The 25,468-nt window shown below is 27.6% G+C and overlaps 2 protein-coding genes across 5 annotated transcripts in view; one reads left to right on the forward strand and one right to left on the reverse strand.

Moving 5' to 3' along the window:
• Positions 1-8: 8 nt before the first annotated feature.
• On the forward strand, positions 9-5,805 carry ApepP (Aminopeptidase P). 2 transcript variants are annotated; one of them, XM_015513876.2, is made up of 13 exons: positions 9-225; positions 647-764; positions 821-989; positions 2,055-2,291; positions 2,359-2,454; positions 2,635-2,831; positions 2,942-3,092; positions 3,149-3,275; positions 3,375-3,524; positions 3,609-3,738; positions 3,808-3,985; positions 5,270-5,442; positions 5,506-5,805. In XM_015513876.2, exons 2-13 carry the CDS (start codon positions 651-653, stop codon positions 5,626-5,628), a joined length of 1,845 nt encoding a protein of 614 aa, XP_015369362.1. In that variant the 5' UTR covers positions 9-225; positions 647-650; the 3' UTR covers positions 5,629-5,805. The 2 variants fall into 2 exon arrangements, with proteins under 2 accessions (XP_015369362.1, XP_089074873.1); XM_089218747.1 differs by lacking the exon at positions 9-225 and adding an exon at positions 407-426.
• The window catches only part of nvd (cholesterol 7-desaturase nvd), a 57,239-nt gene continuing 37,388 nt past the window's right edge, over positions 5,618-25,468 (reverse strand). For 2 of the 3 annotated variants that reach the window (XM_089218749.1, XM_089218750.1), the window contains exons 2-7: positions 16,846-17,016; positions 14,593-14,788; positions 10,727-10,918; positions 8,828-9,258; positions 6,038-6,208; positions 5,618-5,960 (exon numbers count right to left, since the gene is read on the reverse strand). In XM_089218749.1, the coding sequence (XP_089074875.1) occupies positions 5,799-5,960; positions 6,038-6,208; positions 8,828-9,258; positions 10,727-10,918; positions 14,593-14,788; positions 16,846-17,010 (1,317 nt within the window). In that variant the 5' untranslated portion in view covers positions 17,011-17,016 and the 3' untranslated portion in view covers positions 5,618-5,798. Of the gene's footprint in view, positions 5,961-6,037; positions 6,209-8,827; positions 9,259-10,726; positions 10,919-14,592; positions 14,789-16,845; positions 17,017-17,103; positions 17,207-25,468 lie in introns of those variants that run through there. The other variant, XM_015513879.2, reaches the window with a different exon arrangement.

A 25,468-nucleotide genomic window follows, 5' to 3' on the forward strand; every position in this document is an offset into this window, starting at 1 on the left:
AGACGAGTAAGTGACGATAACATTTTTACTTTTTACGTTTACAATGTATTAATATTAAATTAATTCATTACGAATTACCTTTAATTTTTTTTCGTTTCCCGATCAATCACGAATTTTAATGCGTGTTTACTATTTGCTGAAGACAAAATACTCGTTCACTTCGCTCCTACATTAGTGTATTTTTTACTTATTTAGGTACTTAAGATTACAACGTAGCATTTTAAGGTACGTAATTTTATGCTGTTTTCACCGATATTGCTCAATTTGACCAACTTTTTATGTGGTATTGTTTATACTGTGTTGCGTAGTATTCGAAACGGTTTTTTAAACAACATTCTCATCATTAGATTTCTAAAACCTTGTAAATGTCTCAAACAGATACTGTTACAAGGTTTTCTGTGTATTTTTAATGCACCCAATTTATGTGTAAGCAGACATAATATTAAACTAAGTTTGGTTCATCTTAATAGACTAATTGATCTGTTTCTTATAGTTCATATTATTTCCAATCCTTAAGTTTTTTCTATTCAACTGTCGTTTTTATTTTCCACTGTTGTTACTAGTTTATAATGCATCGTTTTAATTTTTATAAATATAAAATAATATATTATTTATACATTTTATGTATGCTTTATAATATTAATAGCATCATGGCAGTGCGTAGTACTGGACCTCTTTTGTCAAGACTGCGTGACCTGATGAAGTTAAAGTATTTAGGTGAACCCATTCAAGGCTATATTGTTTTATCAGAGGATGCTCATCAAGTAAGTTTCTATTTCTATGACCCTACCAGTGATGTTATTAATTTTTTTTTTTTCAGAATGAGTATATTTCTGCGTGTGATGGACGGCGAGCTTTTATCACTGGTTTTACAGGTTCTGCTGGTGTTGCACTTATTACACAAAATGAGGCACTATTGTGGACGGATGGTCGTTACTTTGTACAAGCCCAACAACAGTTAGATGATAATTGGACTTTAATGAAAATGGGTTTGTGTATATCATATACCTATATTTTTTTAAATAGTCTTATAATTTAGTCATGATTCTAGTAAATTAAAATAATTATGTAGATTATATATAGCAATATTTTTAAAGTTATTTATATTAGTTAAATTGGTTATTATTTTTAATTGGTGAGTAGCACCCTAAATAACTAGAAAAACTAGGTAGTCTTATATAGATCGACAAAAAATGTATTATCATAATGATGTAATAATTAGTGCCTTAGTATTATAATTAGTGAATATAATTATCACCAGTACACTTTAGATACAAATTAAATACCTACTTAAAAATAAAAACATTCAACATAATAAAAAATATAGTTTTACTAAATTGAGCTTTAAGCATACTAATAAATAAAAAGGTTAATTTAAACCCACTTCCTAGTGTTAACTATTTTTTTAAATGTCATAATATTAGTTATTTATTATAACTCTCTTTACTATGAATATACCGAAAAAAAACCACAATTAAAAAATAAACAATAAAATTGTATTATTAATCTTTTTTTTAATATTAATTTATTAATTTAATTGTGTCAATACACCAAGTATTTTTACAATTTTATTATTAATCTTATTATTACCGCTCCAATATTATAAATTATTAATAAAAAAAATAATTATTCTGTAAATCTTTTTAACTTGGTTGTTTTATTCGAATCAGCTATTAATAAACTATTTTTTCATTGTTATTATATTTTTGTTTTGCACTTACTGGATTTAAAATTGACCATTAAGTTTTAATTGTCAAAAATAATGTTTAGGTATCTGAAAATGTCTTTGTAAATATCATAAGTGACAAATGACTTAAAAAATAAAAAGTCGTTTGTTTATACTTTGTATTATAATTTTGTATAGCAAAAAAATATATTAGACAAAGTTATACTTGAAAATGATACTTCTACATTGCCTGTTCATAATAAATAATTTATTATTTTAATAATGAATGTGAAAATAATTTACAATCTATATTATTCAACAATTTTGAAAATAAGTTTAAATGAATAAATTATTTATGTTAAAATTACTAAATATTTATATGTTTCAGGACTACCAGATACAAGTACATTGGCCGAATGGCTAACAAAAAATATGAAAGCTGGCTCTAGAATTGCTGTTGATGCTAATTTAATAACATACAGTGAATGGCGTAGAATCAATAAAGAAATAAAATATAAGGGCATTAACTTGGTTCCATTAGATACCAACCTCATAGATCGTATGTGGTCTGACCGTCCAGCTATACCATCAAATCCAGTCAAACCGTTAAACATTAAATTTACAGGTATTGTGGATTATTTCTTTTTACAATAACAAAAAATAAAATGTTGAAAATTATTATCTTGTTCCAGGGAAAAAATGTGGAGAAAAGGTTGAAGAAGTAAGACAAAAAATGACTGAAAAAAATGCTACTATTTTGTTAGTAACTGCTCTTGATGAAATTGCATGTAAGTGTTAAATATTATATTAATGTATTCATCATTATTCATAAGATTGTTTATTTTTTAAATTAATTATTACTTCAATGTTTGAAATAATATATTATGCCAAAATACAATATATTTTTTAAATTAAATATAAATATATGCATATATATTGTTGTGTAATTCTCCATAATTTGTTTTCAGGGTTATTAAACTTAAGAGGATCTGACATAACATATAATCCAGTGTTTTATTCATATGTTATCGTCACACACACAGATGTCCATTTATTTGTTGATGACAAGAAACTAGATTCAACTGTGCCAGAACATTTTAAATCTGAAAACTTGTCAGTCATTATACAACCTTATGATAAACTGCATACATTTTTTAATGATATTGTTAGTATGATTTTTATTTTTTATTTAAATAATTATATAAAAATAAACTGGTATAATAAAATACTAGATATTATTTATACTTATAAAATTCTACATGTGTGTAATTTTAGTTGGCTTCAGACAACAGTAAAACTGGAAAAGTTTGGGTATCAGACCGATCTAGTTATAACTTGGTTAACATTGTACCAAAATCAAATCGTATTTCTAAACCTACCCCAATTCCACTCATGAAAGCTATTAAAAACTCAGTTGAAATTAATGGTAAATTGAGGTCATTATCAGTTTGATACAATAAATTGATAATATTTTTTTTTTAGGTCTTAAAAATGCCCATATCAAAGATGGTGCTGCATTATGTTCATATTTTGCTTGGTTAGAAGAAAACATATCATTAGGAAATTTGACTGAAATATCAGTTGCTGAAAAGTTACTATCATTTAGAAAGTAATTATTGTTTAAAAATGTCATTCTCATTTAATTTATGTATTATGTTAATATTAGTTATACTTACTAATTAGTGGTGATTATTATTGATTTTAATAGTTTGCAAGAAGATTTTGTGGGTCCCAGTTTTGAAACAATTTCTTCGTCTGGACCAAACTGTGGAATAATTCATTATGCACCAACTCCAGAAACTGATAGAAAATTGAGTGTAGACGAAATGTATTTGTGTGATTCTGGCGGTCAATTTTTGTTAGTAATATAATTTGTTATTATTCAATCATCAAATAGTTGATTTTTTTAATCTTAATATTTAATATATTTTTATTTAAATAGAGATGGGACTACTGATGTTACTCGTACATTTCATTTTGGAACACCAACAGAGTATCAGAAAGAATGTTTTACTAGAGTTTTTAAAGGTCAAGCAAATTTAGCAATGAGCAAGTTTCCTCACAAAATCTTAGTAAATTTTATAATTCTGATTTAAATTTTATATTTATTAAGTTATATTAATATTGTTTTTTACTTCAAGGGCAATTGTTTGGATTCATATGCACGTAGATTTTTATGGGATGTTGGTTTAGATTACATGCATGGTACGGGTCACGGTATTGGTGCTTACTTAAATGTACATGAAGGACCTATGGGAATATCTTGGAGAGAAATACCAAATGACCCTGGCTTACAACCAGGAATGTTTTTATCAAATGGTGATTTTTTGTGTGAAAAATACATATTTCTCTCAAAAATATTTAGCATATGATATGTTAAATTTTAACACGTTAATGCTATGCGGCAGCCGGCATCCATATAAAAATAATTAGGTATTGATAATTTTTAGAACGCCGGCTATCGCACCATATAATTCATAGGAGATTTTTTGTAAATTTTTGTAAATTAATTTGGATTTGTATTATTAACTTTTCTGTGGTACTACAATATTGATCTTAAAAATATGCTGTGGCATAGTGGGAATAACTGCAATTTTTTTGATGTAATAAACATAATTTTAACATTTTTTTTTTGTATTTTTAATTTTTTTTTTTCAAATTCAATAGTTTATATAAAAATACAAATTTTTAAAGACACTAAAAAATGTCCTTGGCGCACCCATGATAAATATTCTTGAGGTTGCCGGCGGACGCATGGCAGTCAACGTGTTAAAAACATTTAAGTATTCATTTTGTACATTTTGTTAAGAGGACGCCACACCCGCATGTGTTGTCTCTGTCATACAAGTGCGTAGCATAGCAAATTTTACGCTCAGCAAATCTCGTTTATCTCCTTCAATTTAAAATTTAGAGTGAATTGACCTTTTATAAAAATGAAATGCAAGATTATTACCGAGGGCATTTCATAGGCTTTTTATTATATTTTAATTTTAAAGCGAATAATGAGTATTTTAAAATTTAAAATTATTTTTATATCTAAAAATACTCATAACTCGGTTTAAAATTAAAATATAATAAAAAGCCTATGAGATGCCCTCGGTAATAATCTTGCATTTCATTTTTATAAAAGGTCAATTCACTCTAAATTTTAAATTGAAGGAGATAAACGAGATTTGCTGAGCGTAAAATTTGCTATGCTGCGCACTTGTACGACAAAGAAAACACATATATATAATTTCATGTACAAGTAGTATCAGTATTGTTATTGTTTATGAATTATGATTTGAATTAATTACAATGGGAAATTTTTTTTCTACATTCAATGATATTTTCTTCCTTATTTTGTAGACTTTCAATTAAAAGCTAAACACAATTTTATCTCCAAACAGCAAATATCTTTCATTTTATTATTATTAATGATCATAAACAAATGTATCACATTGGTTATCTTTGACTCTTTATTTTTCATTGTCATATTCATCAGAACAAAAAGAATGATGATACAACTCTTGTATGTAAACCCAATCATGTGGTATCATTAGTATATATAACTGATTTGTGATACATTTTTTTTCTAAAATATAAATTTATTTTTAAATCCAGAACCTGGATATTACGAGGAAACCTTTGGTATACGCATTGAAGACATTGTCTTAGTTAAAGATGCAACAACTGATTATAAAATGCCACAGAAGCCATTTTTACAATTTGAAACTGTTACTATGTGCCCTATACAATCAAAAATGTTGTTATTGGATTTGCTTACAGATACAGAGGTGAGGAATTCAATGATAATTGTTTATTATAATTTATTTATTAATTATTTTAAAATTGTTTAGATTAATTATTTAAATGAATACCATCGCAAGTGTTTAGAAATTCTGACTCCCTTGTTGGAAAAATTAGATGACAAGAGAGCATTAACATGGCTGAAAAAAGAAACACAACCAATCAAGCGATAAATTATGTTTATTTTCCCATTAAAATATAATACATTTTTAATTGAATGTTTTTTTTTAACAACAATTCTTAAAGTAAAAACTAATATTTTTATTTTATATATGTATACTACTTTATTTCATACTACATTTTAGTAATACTTTTCAGCAATGTAAAATTAAAATTAATATATTCACCAATCCATTGCTTCTTTTCTGTTACTAAATTGTATACTATTTGCAGTATAGAATTGTTTGTACCATTTTCTATGTGCCAAGAGTGTTGATTCTTGTTTTGAAGCTAAAGGTTTTTCAATATAACTCTTGTGGTTCCAAATGACTACATCTCTCTCAAACTGTAATTATAATAAATATATAATTAAGTATTAATTTGTGAAAAATATAATATAAAAGTGTTTAACACCAGACTAACCATTGTGGCCTCCATAAATAAAACTACTGAAGCATACAGTGACAAATACAATGGACAATAGATACGATGAACAACTTTTTGAATCAATGGCTCAACAGGTGTGACAACTTGTACCAATTTTATGGGCCCAAAACTGGTCTTAAAATTTAAAATCACCAATCCAGGCCCAATCTATAAAACATAACGATTTATATTTCACTAATACATTATTGACCTTGTACATTTTTTCAAGTACTCTGAGGAATGAAGTTTGAAAACAAAAATATGTATTATATTTTACTGTTTAAGACTAAGCATTAATTAATAACTACTAACTACCTAGTTGCCAATGTATTATCAAAATTTTTAAACTTCCATTAAAAACAACTCATGAGAAGAAGTCGGATTTTTATTCTATTTATCCTTAAAATATTATGTTTTTGTATCATTTTTAAATAGGCAATATATTTTCTTAAAATTCTTTTAAAATACTAGATATTTGATATTTTATGTCCTTAAAAATGCAAAAATTTAAAATATTCTTTCAATATTCAATATAAATATAAAATAAAATAAAATAATACAGTTTAAACTTAATATTCATTAAATTGTATTATTAGTTTGATTTACAATAGCTTATTAATTTATTTTCCAACAACAATAAATTTTTATACATTGATCCACATGTTTCAGTGTCATTCTATTAGTACGCCAATTGTTGAGTAACTTTTTGTATAAACTGAATAACAATTCAACATCAACCGATGTCACTGGATAATATTGCTAAACTACTACCGTAGTCGGTGAATATTTTTTTAGAAGTTGTATTGATTTACTTCCACTAAGAACTTAATCTATATTTATCTTCGTTTTTTTTTTTTTTTTTTTTTTTGTTGAATTTGTTATATTTTTGTTATTACTACTTCGTGAAATATGTTCATAATGCCGATATTCCAAAAATAACTTCTTTAAGAATAAAATTATTTACTAATACGTTGGATATTCTCTAACCCCTAAAATATACTTTTCATATAAAATAAACGTTTCCTATGAATTCTGTGTTTCATAATTCGTAATGATATCTAACCCTCATATCTTACTGCATTAACAAAGAACAAAATATTTAAAATAATAAAAATCCTACCTCTATTTATAAGGAACTGCATTAAAAAATCATGCTTTTTTACAAGGTGAATAGTTTTTATCAATAATAATACATTTTTAAAAAAAACGGTGCCACTAGTTCCGGAATACCCGAGTTCAAGTGGCAAATTCTTCATACACTCGTGTCCAAAAACCAACAGAGCCCTACCCCCTCAAGGCCTCAATAATAAACCAACTAAAAACCTACAAACAACTAATGGTTTTAAATTCAATAAAAAAAAAGAAATTAAATATTAATATTATAATTAATACATTTCTTTTAAGCAAAAATCGTATTATAATGGTAAAATAAATTACTTTATAACAGGAATATGGATGAATTAAAAACTATAGTAATTACTAATTAGTAACAAGTAATATATGGTGATGGTCTAACAGACCGTATTTACACCGTTGTTTGTATGCAATGATTTATCATTGAATTCGAAATTAAAATTAACTCATTAATTACAAATATTAAAATGATATATCCATTAACGATTGATGACTGACGATGACGAAGTATAGGTACATTCGACAACAACAATTGTGTTTGTGTGTGAGTGGTTACCTACAGTGGTGTAGTCAATCCTGGGGGAGGGGGGCAAGCAGTAGTAAAATTAAAAATCCGTTATTACTATTAATAAATAAAAAAATACTTAAAACTCAATTTTTTTTTACTATTCTAATAACCCGCATTACCCGCCATGCCATCAATGTCATCTCTCTGCAATTCCTCGTATTACGATATGAAGGCGCTCGGTTTATAATGATACTAATTACTAATAATAAATAATAAACTTAGGCACTCAAAAAGTCAAAAAGATAAATCTATTATTATTAATTATTATACAATCCATTATGCTGTTTAATTTTGTTATGATAAAATAGAAATTAAATTATAAGTTATAAGTTTTAAAGTGGGGCAAATCGATATTATTGCCACCTCAATAAAATATCTGGAGGGGCAGTTGCCCGCTCTTGCCCTCGCAGATTACGCCAATGGTTACCTACTTCTCCCTTTTTAATTTTTTTCTATTTATCTTATAATTTTCTCAAGCTTACAATATAGAAAAGTTACTTTTAACGTCTTTAAACTTATATAACTTGTGTTTTTCTACATTAAAAGGACAAGGCAGCCGCATGTATTGTCTCCGTCTTACAAACAAACAAGGTACAACAAAGCAAATTTTACATTACCTAACAAATAACAATAATTCATTTTACTCTGTAAATTCTCAAATTAGCACGAATTTATCTGATGTAAATTTATATAAAGGTAAGTTTATAATCTACAGAATTCAGAAGCTTTTATTGATGTTTTAATTCAGAAACAAGTCATGAACTTTTTAAAAAACTGTAAATTTTTTTACACATTTTAAAATGATCAAACTGACTTAAAAGTAATAATATCAATCAAAGCCTCCAAGATGATGCCCTAGACAATAATCTTACTTTTAATTTTGATGGGTCGATTCGCTTTAATTTTAAAAACACCAGAATACAATGAGCTATTGGTAACGTAATACGTAAATTGTTGCCATGTTTGCTATTTGTAAGACGAAGAAAACGCATTCGGGTACCACGTCCACTTAAAGTCTTAAAGCAACTAAATGAGTGAAAACAATTCGTGGTGTAGCTAAATGTTGTGGCGGCGTGTACCTATACCTGTTGCGCTTCCACGTGCATTTTGAAAACGATGAATTTGCCGAACACCAACAGCCTGTGCTGCAGATCGAGCGTGGACACATGTTGTCCGCGCGTGCCGTCCGCCCTCCACGCGGCCGTCCACTCGTGTACGCCGAGCCATGTCCACAGCGACCGGTCGGCCTGCGCGGCGTACTGGCCGCCGAGCGCCATGTGGCCGTGAAGTGCTGGCAGGTGGGCCACATCCGCTCCATTTTCCGGTATGTCTTGGATGTGCGCGTTCACGTAATGTTCGCTGCGGCCTCGGTATATCCAGCCGCGGCCGGCCTCCTCGATGTCTCTGGCCGGACGCCACGACGGCGCCTCGTTCTCCGCGTGATACCATACGAACACGAACCCGTTGGCTTCGCAACACTCCCATTTCCTCACCGACGCCGCCCTCGATGACACTCCTGTGTAGACATCCACAGAGAAAATGTTTTGGTTTTTCAAAAATATCGACAAGTTATCAAGTTATAATGAGTAAATTACTTAATAACCCATCAATTCCGTCAGTGCCTATAATAGTTAAGCAATCTACGACTCCAGCAATCGCCAGACAACGATTTAACTCGCAAACATTCAACCTACCTACCTACTTACTCGTTAACTTTGTTAAATATAATCAAAAATGAATTTATATTTGAAATAATTTTTTTTTTGAATAATTTTATAATTGTCCATTTTTATATACACTGGCCCCGCCACCACTGAATCTATGTCTAATTACGTCACTGGTAAAACCAAAATGTTCATGTATAATAGTTTAGAAAATAATATCTTAAGAGTATGCTACCTATGCGTTTGATTTATCAGTCTTACAAACGTACCTATATATACGACATTAGAAATGTTCGGTCACTGATTTCAACAACGTGCTCTTAGTTTTGGTATTAGAATGAATTAACCCATTATATTACTTTTATGGAAGTACATTATCTGAACTTCAGAGTAGTCATCAATATTTTCATTATTTTAGTTTTCAATCAAGATATGGGTGTGTGAAATATTACGAACTAAAAATGCTCATATCGTACTTAAAAATGAAAATATTAAATATAGGTAAGTCGATTCTTAAGCACAGATAATGTTCGTTCCTTAAAATTTGCTAATAGGTCATATTCAATTCTGTTTAATAATAACTTAAGTCCGAAAGTATATAGTTTTTTAAGCTTCGCTCAATATGTGTATTTTTGTATACAAATCTAAGCCCTACTATCATATAAGTATACCTATCTAATAAATAATTACTATGTCTTATAAAACTTGAAATTACTGTTCCTAACATTTAATTTTACTAAGTAAATTAGTAAAATAAATTTAGACATGATTCCTAAATCTTTCAATTGTCAACTACAATTGCTTTTCGATGTTCGACCATCGCATACTTTCATTCCCAAAGTCAGCAAAGTCTATATAGTTGAACTCTGCTATACGGTCGGATAACGATTATCATTTTTAAAACATTAAACATGACTTAGGATAATAATACTAATTGCATTTATGAAAATTGTTAGATTATAACCTGAGTTACGTTCATAATAGTTATTAGTTTTAGAATATAGCCATATAGATGGTACAACAGGGAAAAGATAGGGACGTGCAATGTATTACTTGTTTTTTTTTCTCAAAACTATTAGTATGGTATAATATAGTATACTACATACGATGTAGGACGATAGAATGACGTATATAATATGTAATATAGATCTTTAGGATAGTATAGTAAGGAACATTGTACGGAAGAATAAAATAATAAATAAATGATGTAGAAATGTATAGGTATATGGTATATGTATGTACCACCTTATACTACTTATATGTATAATAGTTGCAAGGTTGAAAAACTATAAACAATTATCTTATAATATGAAATTTTACCATTTGAACAATCGTTCGAAATTCGGACGCACTTTCCACTGGTACCGTCAAATGTCCACCCATGAAATGGGCATTGAAGACAGTTTCCTCTAACTATTCCTCCAATCGCCATATTAGCACCCAGATGAGGACAGTAAGCATTTAATATATTGACGTCGCCGTTAGATGCGCGAAACACTGCGAAATTTTCTCCTAAAACCAATAAAATTAACGTAATATTATACAAATACATATGTAGTAGGTACTATTTATTATATCATTCTGAAGTTATAAACTTATAAAACAAGATAATATCTAGTAGCTACAACCTACTCTGCAGTATTTACTATTGGTGTACTGGGGTAGGTACTGCAGTAAATTTTACCATGAAATTTTTCAGCGGTACACCAGTGCTAGGTATATTATATTATTATGTAGGTAATTTTAACTTTTTAAGTTGGCATTTGTCAATTAAGTTGTTTCAACATTAATAATGAAATATAGACATTAAACTTATCAAAACTATATTAATATATTGTATAGGAGTAGGTTAGATAATAAGATATCATGTAATATTGAAGCTTTATTCTTTATGTGTCGGAGACAGAATCGTCAGAATCAGAATTTTAGTCACTCGAGGATTGAATAATTTTGGAAAACCCATGCAGTTCGTTACTTGCACTATAAAAGTTTCATTATATTTTAGTTTACAATTTTGTAATAGTTGTAACATTGCGTGTAGTATTAGTCTTATTATCCTTTCATATTTCATATTATATGAAAAGTGATAGGGGGCTATTTTTCTCAAGACAGTGTCCTGTTCAGTGCACAATGAGAAAAAATAATCAATGGTCGAAGTTAAACCTATAACGATGCTCTCTAGTATCTGTCCCAACTAGGAAATAATGCATATAAATGTTGATGATCCTATATATAGTATATGATACCATATGGAATAGAAAAACAGTGTGAGCAACAAAGAGTAATTTATTCTTTTAAATGCACCTATTCAACAAAATTCTATAAACATTTGACTATTGCCTAATATTTCAAGTAAAAGTTAAAACGTTAATTAATTTTAAAAATAATTCAATGTTTATGATTCAAAAGTGCACAATTAATATTCTGTTAAAAACACAGTAGGTATCAAACAGTATTAGTATATTATAATATGCATATAATATTATAATAACATTTTTTAGTGTAATAGGGTGTGTACTGTAGGCTGTAGCACATCTATTATAATGCTTAACCTTTACCGGCTTTACCTATATCTGAATTATCTGATTGAAAGTAAATTTTATTAGGTACCTATTTTATTTTACGGGTTTAATTCTTACGTGTAGTCTTAAGAGTCAAGGTCTTGTCCACTTTTCAACTTTTTTTATTTTAATTTGTTCATACCAGACAGTGCCCAGTACTTCGGTGGCTTGAATAAATTAATAACATTCAGGTTGAACCACTATAATCATAAAGTTAGTACCATAGTTTTTTATTCTCGTATGTTTGTATCAAAAAGTTCCCAAATAGCCAAAAATCCAAAATATTTTCTGCTGCTATTTTAATAGTATTTAGTATTCTAAATTAACATTCAAGGGCACCTCTCAAGCGAATCAATCTTAAATTGAGTAGGATCATGACATTCATGACATATATAAATTAAAATTTTATGGTTAATTCTGTAAAAAAAAAAAAATGATTTCTTAAAACATAAAATCATGAAATATAATTTTTTAAACATTAAATAATCATATTCGTATGTACCTAATTTATATTTACATTTTATATTCTAAGCAAAAAAAAAAAAAACATTTAAAAAATTCAACAGTCTAATGTCTAATGCTGGCAATGCTGCACGTCATACTTATCATTTAAAACTAATGTATTGTATTATAATTTAATGAGGAATGGCTAATGATATTTTTTATTTTGCTTTTTGCTTATCTTAATTTTAAAATGTCATTATAGAATCCATTAAAATGGTCCATAATTTAGTAGATAAGTATACTTCTCGATTCATATTATAATTATTATTTATATAGTTAATAAGTAATAATTAAATATTTGTTTAATCTTGGAAGCAGAAGATTAAGCAAAAAAAAATTATTATAAAATAAAAACAATACATTTTACTATAATTATTTTTTAATAAAAGGCAATTAAAAAAAAAAAAAAAAAAAAAACTAAATAATTTAAAATCTAATTTTTTGCACAATTTTATTATGTAGCTACAAGCTCTTTTACACAAATCATCCAGCAGTGTACACATTAACTTGTTTGGACTTCATATAAGAATAAGGTTTCAACATAACACTAACGATATAGGTACATGAAGTTAACATTAAAAGGTTCAAAATTGGAAGTTGAAAAGTGTACAAAATGCATGTTCAATAGTTTTTGAAAGATAATACTACACAATATAGCAACTAATATCAACTTTACGTACTTCAATTTTGTAAGTAGTAAATTGTAAATGGTTGGTAAATTTAATTTTTGATGATAACAATTGAATAATTATAACATTTATTGTTATTATTAACCATAAAAATAATATCGATTTATCGTAGAACGGTATGAATATATTTGTGGTATATAAATAAACAATTTGCTAGCTAAAACTGATGTTAGCTTATGTATAATTGTGTACCTATGCAAAATATAACAACATTCATAAAATGTTCGTTTCATGAATTATACGTTTTTAAATTACAACAAAATAATTAAAGTCGTTTTTCTTCGTTAAAACTTTTAAACATTTAATGTTTTCCAAATTTAAAAAATATCTTTGAATATCATTTATTTTTTACATATTAGATTTATTGACTTTTTGTGAATCATCTTAAGAATCTTGTATTATATTTTCAAGACTAAATAGTTACTTAAAAATAAATTTGAAAATTTTAGTAATTTAGTTAAAATTTGAACTTCAAATGCATATAGAAAATAATTGTGCCTATCTATCTTTAATATTTAATAATAATTTATGAGGGACCTTGTGTTAAATTTTCAAGCTCTTTTACACGGTGAAAAATATTCTTTCGAAGTTTTAAAAAAAATTTTAAAATAGTAGAAAATTACAAATGATGTCTGTAAATAGCATAAAAGGAGAAAAAATTCTGAACATTTTACCATGCATAGGACATTTTATATAAACACTTGGTAAAAATGTTATATTTATGGAAATTCATTTTGGAATCGCAACAAAAAAAGAAAAACATTTTATCAAAAACTACAGTTTTTAGTGTAAAAATTTCTATTTCTAGGTGCCTAATATATTTTTAGTTTTTCCCTATTATTCAGATGAATATTAAAAATTTTTATTTGATCCCATATACCATCTAGATTCATTTTACTACCAGAAAATATATTGGAGTTGAAAATCTGAGTTTTTGACTATGTACGTTTTTGTTACTCAAAAATAACTAACACTGAAAAACACGCATCAATGAAAAATTAATCATTAAAACATTAATCACTGAGCTCAGAATCTAAAATTGATTTAATAAATTTAAAAATATCAACCTTATGAAAATAAAATAAAAATTCTATTAATAATTTTTCGGTATATTTTATGATTTCTACATAAAACATATATACAGAAGACATTTATTAGAATTCAAGTAATTCACTTAATAAATAATAATAAAAATGATTTGTTAAGTATATAATAAATGATTTTTTTAATTTTCACATACACAATAAATGAATAATAAGTATTATTTTTGAATCATTAATCAATCAAGGGCCAGTGGTAACTCAAATTTTATTTCCCTGGTAAAAATAACAGGAACATTATTTGCCTAATTTTACCAATGCAACTCTGCTATGTGTTTTTACAGAAGGCGTTTTCAGTAAAATATTTCGGAAAATAAATCACATAAACTTACCAAGAGCCGTCACGTATTTAACTTGATTGACGATAACTTGATCGGAGTCCAGGAGCGCAAACCATCCGTTCGGATAGACTGGCGGTAACGTTCCTTTTTTCCTTAGTCTCATCATGGATCGTATCAGGTGTAACTTATCCTTTGACGCCCATTGCTTTTGTGTGAAGTGCTGTTCGTAACCCACGTCGGCCAATTTCTTTTGTTAACAAAACATATAAGCAACTTACTTAAATTGTTTGAGTAGATATTTAAAATATAATACATATAAGTATATACAATTTACATTATACATACGTATTTTATAAATATAAGCTATAATTTAAGAAATGCGAATTCGTGATTGTTACGTGACAGTATTACAATTTAATATTCACAATTACTACTATCATATTACAGAGTGCAGTGCCCAGTGGTATAACTATATACCGGAACTCATGCGCAATTTAGGGTTTCAATAAAAGCTTAATCTTAAATCTTAATTGCAAAATGATAAAGTATTTATAATATACAGCATACGGACTATGATATATCATACTAAACTATAAATAAAATTACGGTAGATAGCATATTGGATGAGTAACAAATATTTTACTATCCGGTTGACATTTTTTTTTTTATAAAGGTAGACATACTTATAAGGAATCTTGAATTAAATGTTCAAATCTTAAATTTAAAAAGAAAATTTTTTATGAATTTCTATCTAAGATAATTTGAAAATTGCCGTAATTCTCGCGTATTTAGTAAAAATTTGAACTTTAAATGCTTAAAAAATAATCGTACCTATGTATTTTTAATATTTTTCAACTGCTATTGAAACAATATGTTGAAAGCCTTATATTAAATTTTGAAGCATTTTGACCCAACCAATACCATTTTATTGACATTAATAGAAAAAACACTAAAAAATTGAAAAATTAAAATGTCAGTAAACAGCTCAAAATATTTTGAAATTTTGAAAATTTTATCAAATATATAAAATGCATTTATAAACATTTAGTGAAAATGTCAAGTATCTGCGGTCATTTATTTTAGAGTTACACCAAAATAAGAAAATCGCTAAATCAGAAATCCAATGTTGTAAAAATTTAAATTTCAAACGCTCATAAAAACTTAATTTGACTTTCTGGTGGATATTTATTCTATGATAAAGATTGAAAAACTTGTAAGAAATCTTGTATTAATTTTTAAATCTAAGATTTGAAAAGAAAATTTTTATGAATTTCTAGCTTAAAATAATTTGCGAATTTTTGTGATTTTTACGTATTTTGTCAAAATTCAAACTTTGAATGTTTCTAAAAAAAAATTGTGACTGTGTATTTCTTTTATTTTTCAACTGCTATTGTAACAATATATTAGAACTTAGAAGCCTTGTATTAAATTTTCAAGCTATTCTACTCAAAAATAAATTTTTATCGATATTAATTTAAAAAAAACTAATAATGATCGAAAATTGCATATGCTTATAAATGGTTCAACTTAGGTCGAAATTTTTTGAAATTGCATGGTGGATAGAATATACTTATTCTATAAAAATTCGGTGAAAATTGCACGCAACTATGGCCATTTGTTTTAAAGTTACTTCAAAAACCAAAATAGATTTTGTCGAAAACTGATTGTACTTACGTAAAAGTTCCCATTTTCCCCTTAATTTTTAGTTTGTTTATCCTGATTATTTAGAAAAATATTGAGAATTTTTTACTTTTGACCCTTCAAAGTATCAACTAGATTCACTTCTGCAGATCTAACTTGAATTCGACAATTGAAGCATTTTTACTGCCCCAAAACGTAATGACAGACAGATAAAAAAAAAAATTAAAAAAACACACTCGCTCCGCTCAGAATCTAAAACTCAAAATCTTTATGCAAGTTTTTCTAATTGCATTAAAAAGTTGGGACATTTAAAATCCATGAGTTCTGTGCTGGTTTTACACAAAATAATATGTACTACACATATGTATACTATACTGCCACCTCGTTAGTCTTCACGCAAAACGAAGCGTTTTTATAAAATATGTAGTAATATTCTAAAAACGTATGAAATAATTTCAGTAAAAAGAGGAATTCTCTGATCTCTCGGAATCCTATACTATCCCAGATGGGGAAGAGACGTTAAAAACATAGCTCTCAGACCTAGGTTACGAGTTTACGACACTGGACGCAGTTATATATATATATATACCTACCAAGCTACTTATATTATGTATATACTATAGAAAGTGCCTATATATACACACTGTAATATCATTCGTTTACCCTTTGTATATCCAATGGTCTGATCAAAAATCGGTAACCATACCACAGTACCAATGAAGCACCAACTCCTGCGGCTACGTTCTTAAAGCAGTCGCTACTGCAGTAACCATGCGCCAACTGAACCGACAGACAAACAGCCAAAAAACAAAATATTGATTGTTCCATGATTGCCTATAAAGAATATTGTAATATTTAAACAACAATTAAAATATTTCACTGAATTTGTGTTTTCAAAAATTGTATGAAAAAATAACAGACACATTCAAAACCCACGCACAACGCATGTTAACCATCCGTGTTTATGAACTGAGGACCCCTGCATGCAGGGGTTGTGGGATTGAATGAATGCATTCAGGTAGAAAGGTAGGTAGGTAATGTAGGTATACCTAAATTGTATTTGGCGTTTACCTTTTTTTTTTTTTTTTTTTGTACGTATCTTATTGGATTACATATTTAATCGCAAGTGAATATTTTACGTACGTACTATTAGATCGATTTATGTATTATTATACATTCATCATGATTCATGATATACAGAGTCGTTCAAAACCTAGCTTATGCCACCAAAAACCAATGACTATTGACTACTGCAGTTTTCACAACAGCAATGTATGAGCAAATTCTTGAGATCTTTTACATGTGAATGCTTTATAAAATAACCTAAAGACAAATAATATCCAACAATACGTTAACGAGTAAAGTTTTGAACTATTTTCTGACTGATGCATCTTAGCCTAATCAAAACCACTGAAACCACTGAACTACTGAATGAGTGTGAAATTTGGTCTGTAGTTTTTTTATTATAATGTAAGGAGTAAAGACCCTGCTAAGAAAAATTTTTTTCAAATTCCTATTTTAAAGACGTCTTTAAAAGGAGATTTTGAGATTCGAGGTGAAAATAATTATTTTATTCATAATAGTAATGATCTAAAGACAATCTCTACTTGTAATATAAAAAGTTATAACACAAAAAACCTTTTGACGTACAAGCTAGCTTATTCAACTATAATTAAACCACAAAATATAATGTGAGAATATAAATAATAATTAAGTCCGGTATTTTAAGGAAGGTACCTACTATAGTGGAAATTGACAAAAAAATAAATACATTTTGAACCTGTTCTACATATTATACCTATTGCAATTCAGCGTATAGAAAAAGAATGCACTTAGCATAACATAGATTCCCTGGCGTTACGACATTTATTAATTCATATCACAGGTATTGATGCCATATAATTTGCTCACATAATATATATCTATTGAATATCTTGTTCCCGAATAAAACATTGGAGAATATTTAGTTGATTGGATTTTTAAAGTCACTCCTTAAACATATTATATGGACATAATTCGTATACAAAAATACAAAAACACGCAAATCATTTCGATTTTCAAATTAAAAATTACTTCTTTTTCACCAGGAGAATACTATATTATACCTGTATGTATGTATATTTTATATCATTTATACAGCTAACGTGACAATTTGAACGACTCTGTATACCTACCAACCTTTTATAAATGTGTTTGCATGTATATATGGATGACAATTTAGTGGTCAAGACTGCATAGTAAAGTGACATTAAATCTTATCGGTCCGCATACGATTATTACGCATATATATATAATTACAATACGTTTATCCTATCTTTAGTTCAGCATATTTATGTACATAATATATATCCGTTAAATGATTTATTCATGAATTTGACCAGGTAGAAAATTATGTATGTGTACACTATATTCTATAAATGGTATATAGGTACCTATATATGTGTAACCAATTAAATAAATATATATATATTATCGATACGTTTATAATCTATATAGGTAATCAATGTATATGAACATACTGTATAAACGTATATTACACACAACACATACTTATATCGATTATACTAATAAATTGTACAATTGTTGCCGTTGATTAAAGTGTGTATCTACATTTTACACATAGACACGGGTATTTGTTGTTTTCAGTGGTGACTTGTGAATATAATAATACTAGTAGTGAGGATGTGAGATTTCCTGAGAGAATGCTTTCAAAATAATTAATTTTTGTATACAAACATGATTATAATGAATAGGTATACAGTTTTTTTTTTTACTCATAACAGTAAATAAGTTTATTATATGAAAATTGAAAATATAATAATTACCATGATATATTTATTTCTATAATAAAAGTAATTGAATATAAATTAAAAATAAGTAGTTACAGAAGATAAACAGTATACTGCAGTATTAAACGGTGTTAAATTTATTTTTTATTATAATATGTGGATAAATATACTTCAAATGTTTTTTTTTTTATTTATTAATTTATATTAAATAAACTTTGATGGCAGTGTGATACACATAGTTGAAAAATATATCGGAATTTTTGTATTTATATTTAATTGAAATGCAATTAGATTCATATTAATATAATTCATATATTTAGTGAAGCAGGATCACCATTGTTAAATAACCTTGGTCTGTATTGTATTATGCATGTTCGTATTTAAACTAATTTACAAATATATTTAAAAATTTATTGTACATATGGTTGTGAAAAAAGGCCAATCTATGAAAAATAAGATAAATAAGTAGCCTATGCCAAAACTCCTGGTAAAGATTTCTTTTGAAACGATGTTTTATTTAATTAATTTTTTATTATAATTAATAATTATATTAATTTAGATAAACCCGCCGTCTGTGGTTGGAATGTTAACTTTATGTTTTGTTTTTGTTTACTATTTTGTTATGAGTGGACTGGGCATAATAAGTTATTTCATTAGCTGTTTTCTTTCGATATAGGTATAGTTAGGTATTATCCATTTGGCTAATGTAGGCATTAATGACCGGTTAATGTATTAAACCAGAGGTCTTCAACCCACGGCCCGCCATTTCATAATATGCGGCCCGCGATCACATTTTAAATTTAGCATGTTATTATTGCGGATATTAGAAATATGCGTTATAAAAAATTTGTAATTAAAAAAAAATGTTCATCTATATATTTTTTAATAATAATAATGATTTGTAATTTTAAATGGACCTATCTAATTTTAAAAATTGTAATAATAAAACTAAATTGTTATATAAAATACATGTTTTTACTACGAATGCAGCCCGCAAGATTTAAAAAAATAATATGTGACCTACTGCATAAAAAGGTTGAAGACCCCTGTATTAAACTATGTTTTTAAATGTCGAATGTATTAATAATCCAAAAAATATGCACATAGACCACAGTCTACATTTCAGAATTAAGCCGAAACATATACATTATAATGCATTTGAATATTTGATACTATATTGTACTAGCTGTGTATACCAGTTGTACCTATTAAGTAATTCAATTAACTATATTTATAAATTATATAACTGTAAAAAGCCGGGAAAATTGTATCATTAATTAGCAAATTTCCACAATAATTTTGGTATTTTGTTCAATAATTAAGTAATCATTTAAGCTTTTTATATTTGTACAATTTGTTATATGTTTATGTTCTATACTGTTATATTATGTTCTATAAATCTTGTGGTATAAATTGTATTATTTTTCATGTAGGTTCCTGCCTAGTTAAATAATGTATCAATTATCGAATACAATATAATGGACCTACAATAGTCAATTATTCATAATAAGTCATAACTTATACATTTATTTAAATAAAGATAAAGTTTTGTACCATGTTAATCCATCTTGTCTATTGACTATATAGTGGTTAGTAGCTATAACCAATAATGCTTATCTGACATAAAAATCGAAATTTCGTTTCATTACACTCCGGCCGGTTCATTAAAAATGTTAAATACCATCTAATAAATATAATAATATAATGAACTATTCTTGCCTGAATCACAATATTCATAGACCAGACACAAAAATGTCTCACTTAGGAATATGAATTAAACAAATTGCCATTGATAAAAACTGAAGAAAAGAGAATTACCCAAAACTTAATGCCATGAAAGATACAATTTTAAGTGGTTAACATTGCAGGTTGGTAAGTGATTGAAAAATACAAAAGTTATTAAATAACCATGATAGAAATTTTGTAGACAATCATAGACCGATGTTCGATGATAAAGCAACACACATTATTTCTGTATAAGAAATTAATAACATTGAGATATTGAATTTATATTATATAGCCTGTAGCAGTGTTCGGAACGTTCACTCAAAAAATGAATTCGTTTACGTTTATGTTTTTTTTTTCAAATGAACGCGTTCACGTTCGTTGAAAAAAATGAATGCCTTCATTTTAATTTTTAGTTTTTTTTTTTTATTATAAGAAAATATTATTATATATAATATATTTATTAAATGGTAAATAAATTGAACGTCTTAAAAATGGTTCCAATTCATTTAAATATAAACGCCTTCACATTCGATTTGAAAAAAAAAACAATTGACGTTCGCATATATCGTTCACTAAATATGAACGTGAACGTAGTATTATGCGTTTATCAACGACGCGTTATTTCCAAACACTGGCCTACACGTATATTAATTTACTAAAATGTTGAGTTATACGCAAGCGCTTATGTTATGTACGATAAAAAATCAAAAATCGTTTTTGCACTCGTAGGTATGATGGTAACGACAATAAGACACGTTTAAAACGTTAGCGGTCAAGGGTAAGGACTACGACGAGTAGGTACAGTGTTATGAGTGTTATGGCGTTGGGAAAAGTAAGAAGTAGAAGGTGTTTGAGCAAAAGAAAGAGAATTAGTGGTAGTGTCTCAGTATACTTTATTATTATTATTATATTATATTTATTACTGTGCATCTTGTGCGGATCTTCGGAACCGGCTAGTCGACCGTTGCATTGCTGTAGATGTCAAAACACCTATACCTATAATAATTTACCTATACCTATATTGTATAAACATACCAATCTACCAGGGGAACATTAATATAAATTATTATTATTATTTTCATCATTATAATCGTCGTCATCGTCTCATCTATATACAATTGTTTATAAAACACATGCGATCTATAGTGATATGGTTGTATAGAATAGGTTGTCTTTTTATTTTTCACCACACGTGGTCGACGTCATCCTTATGAAATTCCCTATTGAATAATATAAAATAGGTGTAGTATGCGTAATTATCGTTCGTTGATGATACACGTATAGGTAATGATAATATTATTGTTGTGCTTTATAACAATAATTTTGATGCAGTCATGCTAGCCATTTCCACGCGCATAACTCCGCAATAAAAAACGTCCGCGTAAAAATACTTACAATACAAAATGCGATCTTCCGGATAAGATTATAGACGACGTCTGTGGAAAGTTTACGAATGACTAAATAAGGGTGGCTATATCCCGTTAAACTTCTAATTTCAATCTATCTGTCCGAGGTAGCCACGTTTATCGAATAACAATTATTTTATATGAAAAATGTGCTTATGGCCTTTGGGGTATCGTAAAAAAATATTTTATGACTTTAAAAAACTGCCACGAAAGATGTGTGCTCAATGTTTGTAAACATTAATTTGTTATTGAAATGGTTCACTGTCAAATTAACAAATATCATTTATTTAGGAAAAATACAGATAAGATGATCCTATATAATATTATGAGTGTGATGTAGGTACTGGTGCAAATGTATAATAACATTATGAATATACTGGATCATATTATGTTTTTAGAATTTAAAAATAATTATTAGTATTTACTATTTAGTTTATTATTGTCATTAGGTGTACACAGAGTTGCAACAAGAGCATACACTATACAGCGTGATAATAATAATTAAAAACCTAAGGGTTACCTATAGGCTATAGGCACTTTTGAATATTAAGAATTGATATAGTACAGCCAGTACAGGTGTCATGTTAGTGATCAATTTATTTTTTATTTCAATGCCATATTTTGTTTCATAACTAAGTGAAAAAGTATTCTTATATACAATTTTTAAAACTAAGAACATGTAATAAATAATTTCATAATTTTTTCAAGCGATTCATTAGAATACTTGACAATTTTTACCATACTTGGCATACTTAATACACTTTTAACTATTAAGTGACATTTTAAGATAAAATTAATTTACAGTGATATAATAATATTATTTTTTACATTCACGATTCAATAATTATCTGTACTACCCGTACCTATTACTAAATTATTGTATTTAACACGAATGATTAATTGTTTTCTTATATAGAAATGTCGTTTATAATTATTGAGCTATTATTACTAATGTACTAATATTGTATTAAGTAATTTATACAGTTTTACCTACTTAAAAGTTTAAATACAAATGTATATTTATAACTCAATCGTATGATTATATGAAATATAAAATATAATTTCCCGAATTTCTTATTTCATTTTAATTTTCACGTAAATATAGTCTATAGTAATATTTTTTAAGTAAATCTTTTTATTCCATGACCTCTAGGCTCTAGCTATTTACAGTTTGGAACATTATATTATATAGACATTTTTTTAAATAATAAAACTCGTTTGGAATAATTTAGCATTAATAGGTAGATACATAAATATTACTATACATATAAACATTTACATATTATTACGACATATGTTATTAAAGATATAAATATATACACTATACTATACTATACTATATTATACATTTATACATTATATACGCCATCTTTTCCTACGAGTGTTTTGGTAAAAATGTAAAATGTATATTCCTTAAAAAAAAAAATAGAAAATTTTAATCAAAATGGTTGATATAATATCAAATTATATGAACTGTGATATAAATATTACATGTAGGCACTAACTAGTATCCGCCTATATAAGTAAGTATGAAATGTGAATGTATTATACTATTTTTATTTGTATACATATTACACAATATTTTAAGATTGTATTTAACTATTTTAACATGACTTTTGTTCAATATAATATATAACGTGTAAAAACTAGATATTATAGAGCAACAATGCAACATGCAATAATAGGTTTATAATATAAAGGGTTAACTAATAGCAATCATTATTTAATAGTTATAATATTCCTATGAGATTATGAGAATACTTTGTTACTGCTTATAAATCGATATTTGTGTTTTCAGTTATAGCATTAATATATAGTGTATGCGTTTTCGATATAAGGTATCTCCTAATTTCTATAGATATGTGCTCATATAGTAAACGTACGCTCAAGTCACTCGACTGACGATACATTATAATATTGTATAGGTAATCTGCTGCAGAATGCATACGTTGCAGCGTGCTACGTAGACTGATTATTTATTATTATGCACACTGTCTTTTTTTATTTTCACATAACTTGTTTCGCATAGTGCTGATGATTCGTGAGAAACATTATCTCAGCACCGATATTTTTATTACTGTACTCGTACATAAATACGAATGGTGCTTACATCAGTTTAATAAAATTATAATATGCTTGTATATATATATATATATATCATAATTATGATCGTATAGATATAGATTACAAAAGCATAATCATTCTACCATCAATATCTAGGTGAAAAAGTGTTCAATTTCACTGATGGCATTACTCATTTCAGTCACCGTCAAATATTAGAAACAAAAATCATTTTACGAGTGGTTGTCCTTGGTTTCACTGTTACAGTGCACGGAGTGCTCCATAAGACGTGACCTTGGCCACCCTTCGGCAACTTGATTGATGGTAGCCACTGGTCAGTTTTTTTCTTTTTTATTTTTGTAATAAAGTGATGCCTGCACGTACCATATACCCGTTTATATAGGTAGTACTGTAGTAGGCAGTGTATAGGAACATTTACTTACATCATAAATATAACATGTATATAATATATATTGTATAGAAACCTACCCCCTCGTAAATATACGATCTTCTTTGTTTCCCAAATTGTTGTTGGAACCAATTACTAGACGTTATTGAAAGTTGGTGGTGTAGTTGTAGCTAGGGTACGTTCACGCATATGAAATTTGTTTCATTACCTCTATATGCTTATGTATAGCCGAATTCAAACTCCGTTGTCGTTTTAGCCACATACACATATTCAGACGAAATCAAGGTTGTCAGTATTTTGATTTTCCAGCAATAAATGAGTGCTCGCGTATTCACGCACGGACAAAAAAATTTTGAAACACATTTAGTAAATTAATATGATCTAATAACTTAGTGAGTTTCGCTGAACTGCGAATTAAATACTTATGTAGAACGTGAATATTATAACATATAAAAAAAAAAATTGCCATTAAAAATATCTAAATTAGGGCAAACCGATTGTAGAAAAACAATGTCAACACTGTTGCACTAAAACGGCCAACTAGAGAGTCTATTTTGCCGACATTGATAAAACTCCGGAACTCAAGTTTACAGACTATAGTAGTAATATAAGTAGCATATTATAGTATTATAACTTATATCCATGACCGAATATTTATACAAAAATAAAAAAGTTCAATTCAATGCAGTCTACATAAATAGTGAATATATTATACAACAGTCAACAATACAGTAATACACGCCTTGAAAAGAAATGCTTGTGATGATGCCGCGCGTGCAGTCGTGCAGATACGGACGACTGCTACGAATGGCGGTGACGTTAAAAAAACAGTTTGAGGCCAAGTTCAAGGTTGTAATGAAATGCTTTCATATGGCGAAAAAATAATTGAATCA

The sequence above is a fragment of the Diuraphis noxia genome, unplaced genomic scaffold, assembly GCF_037042655.1.
Source record: "Diuraphis noxia isolate RWA-SAM2 unplaced genomic scaffold, SU_Dnox_SAM2 contig0002, whole genome shotgun sequence".
NCBI lineage: Eukaryota > Metazoa > Arthropoda > Insecta > Hemiptera > Aphididae > Diuraphis > Diuraphis noxia.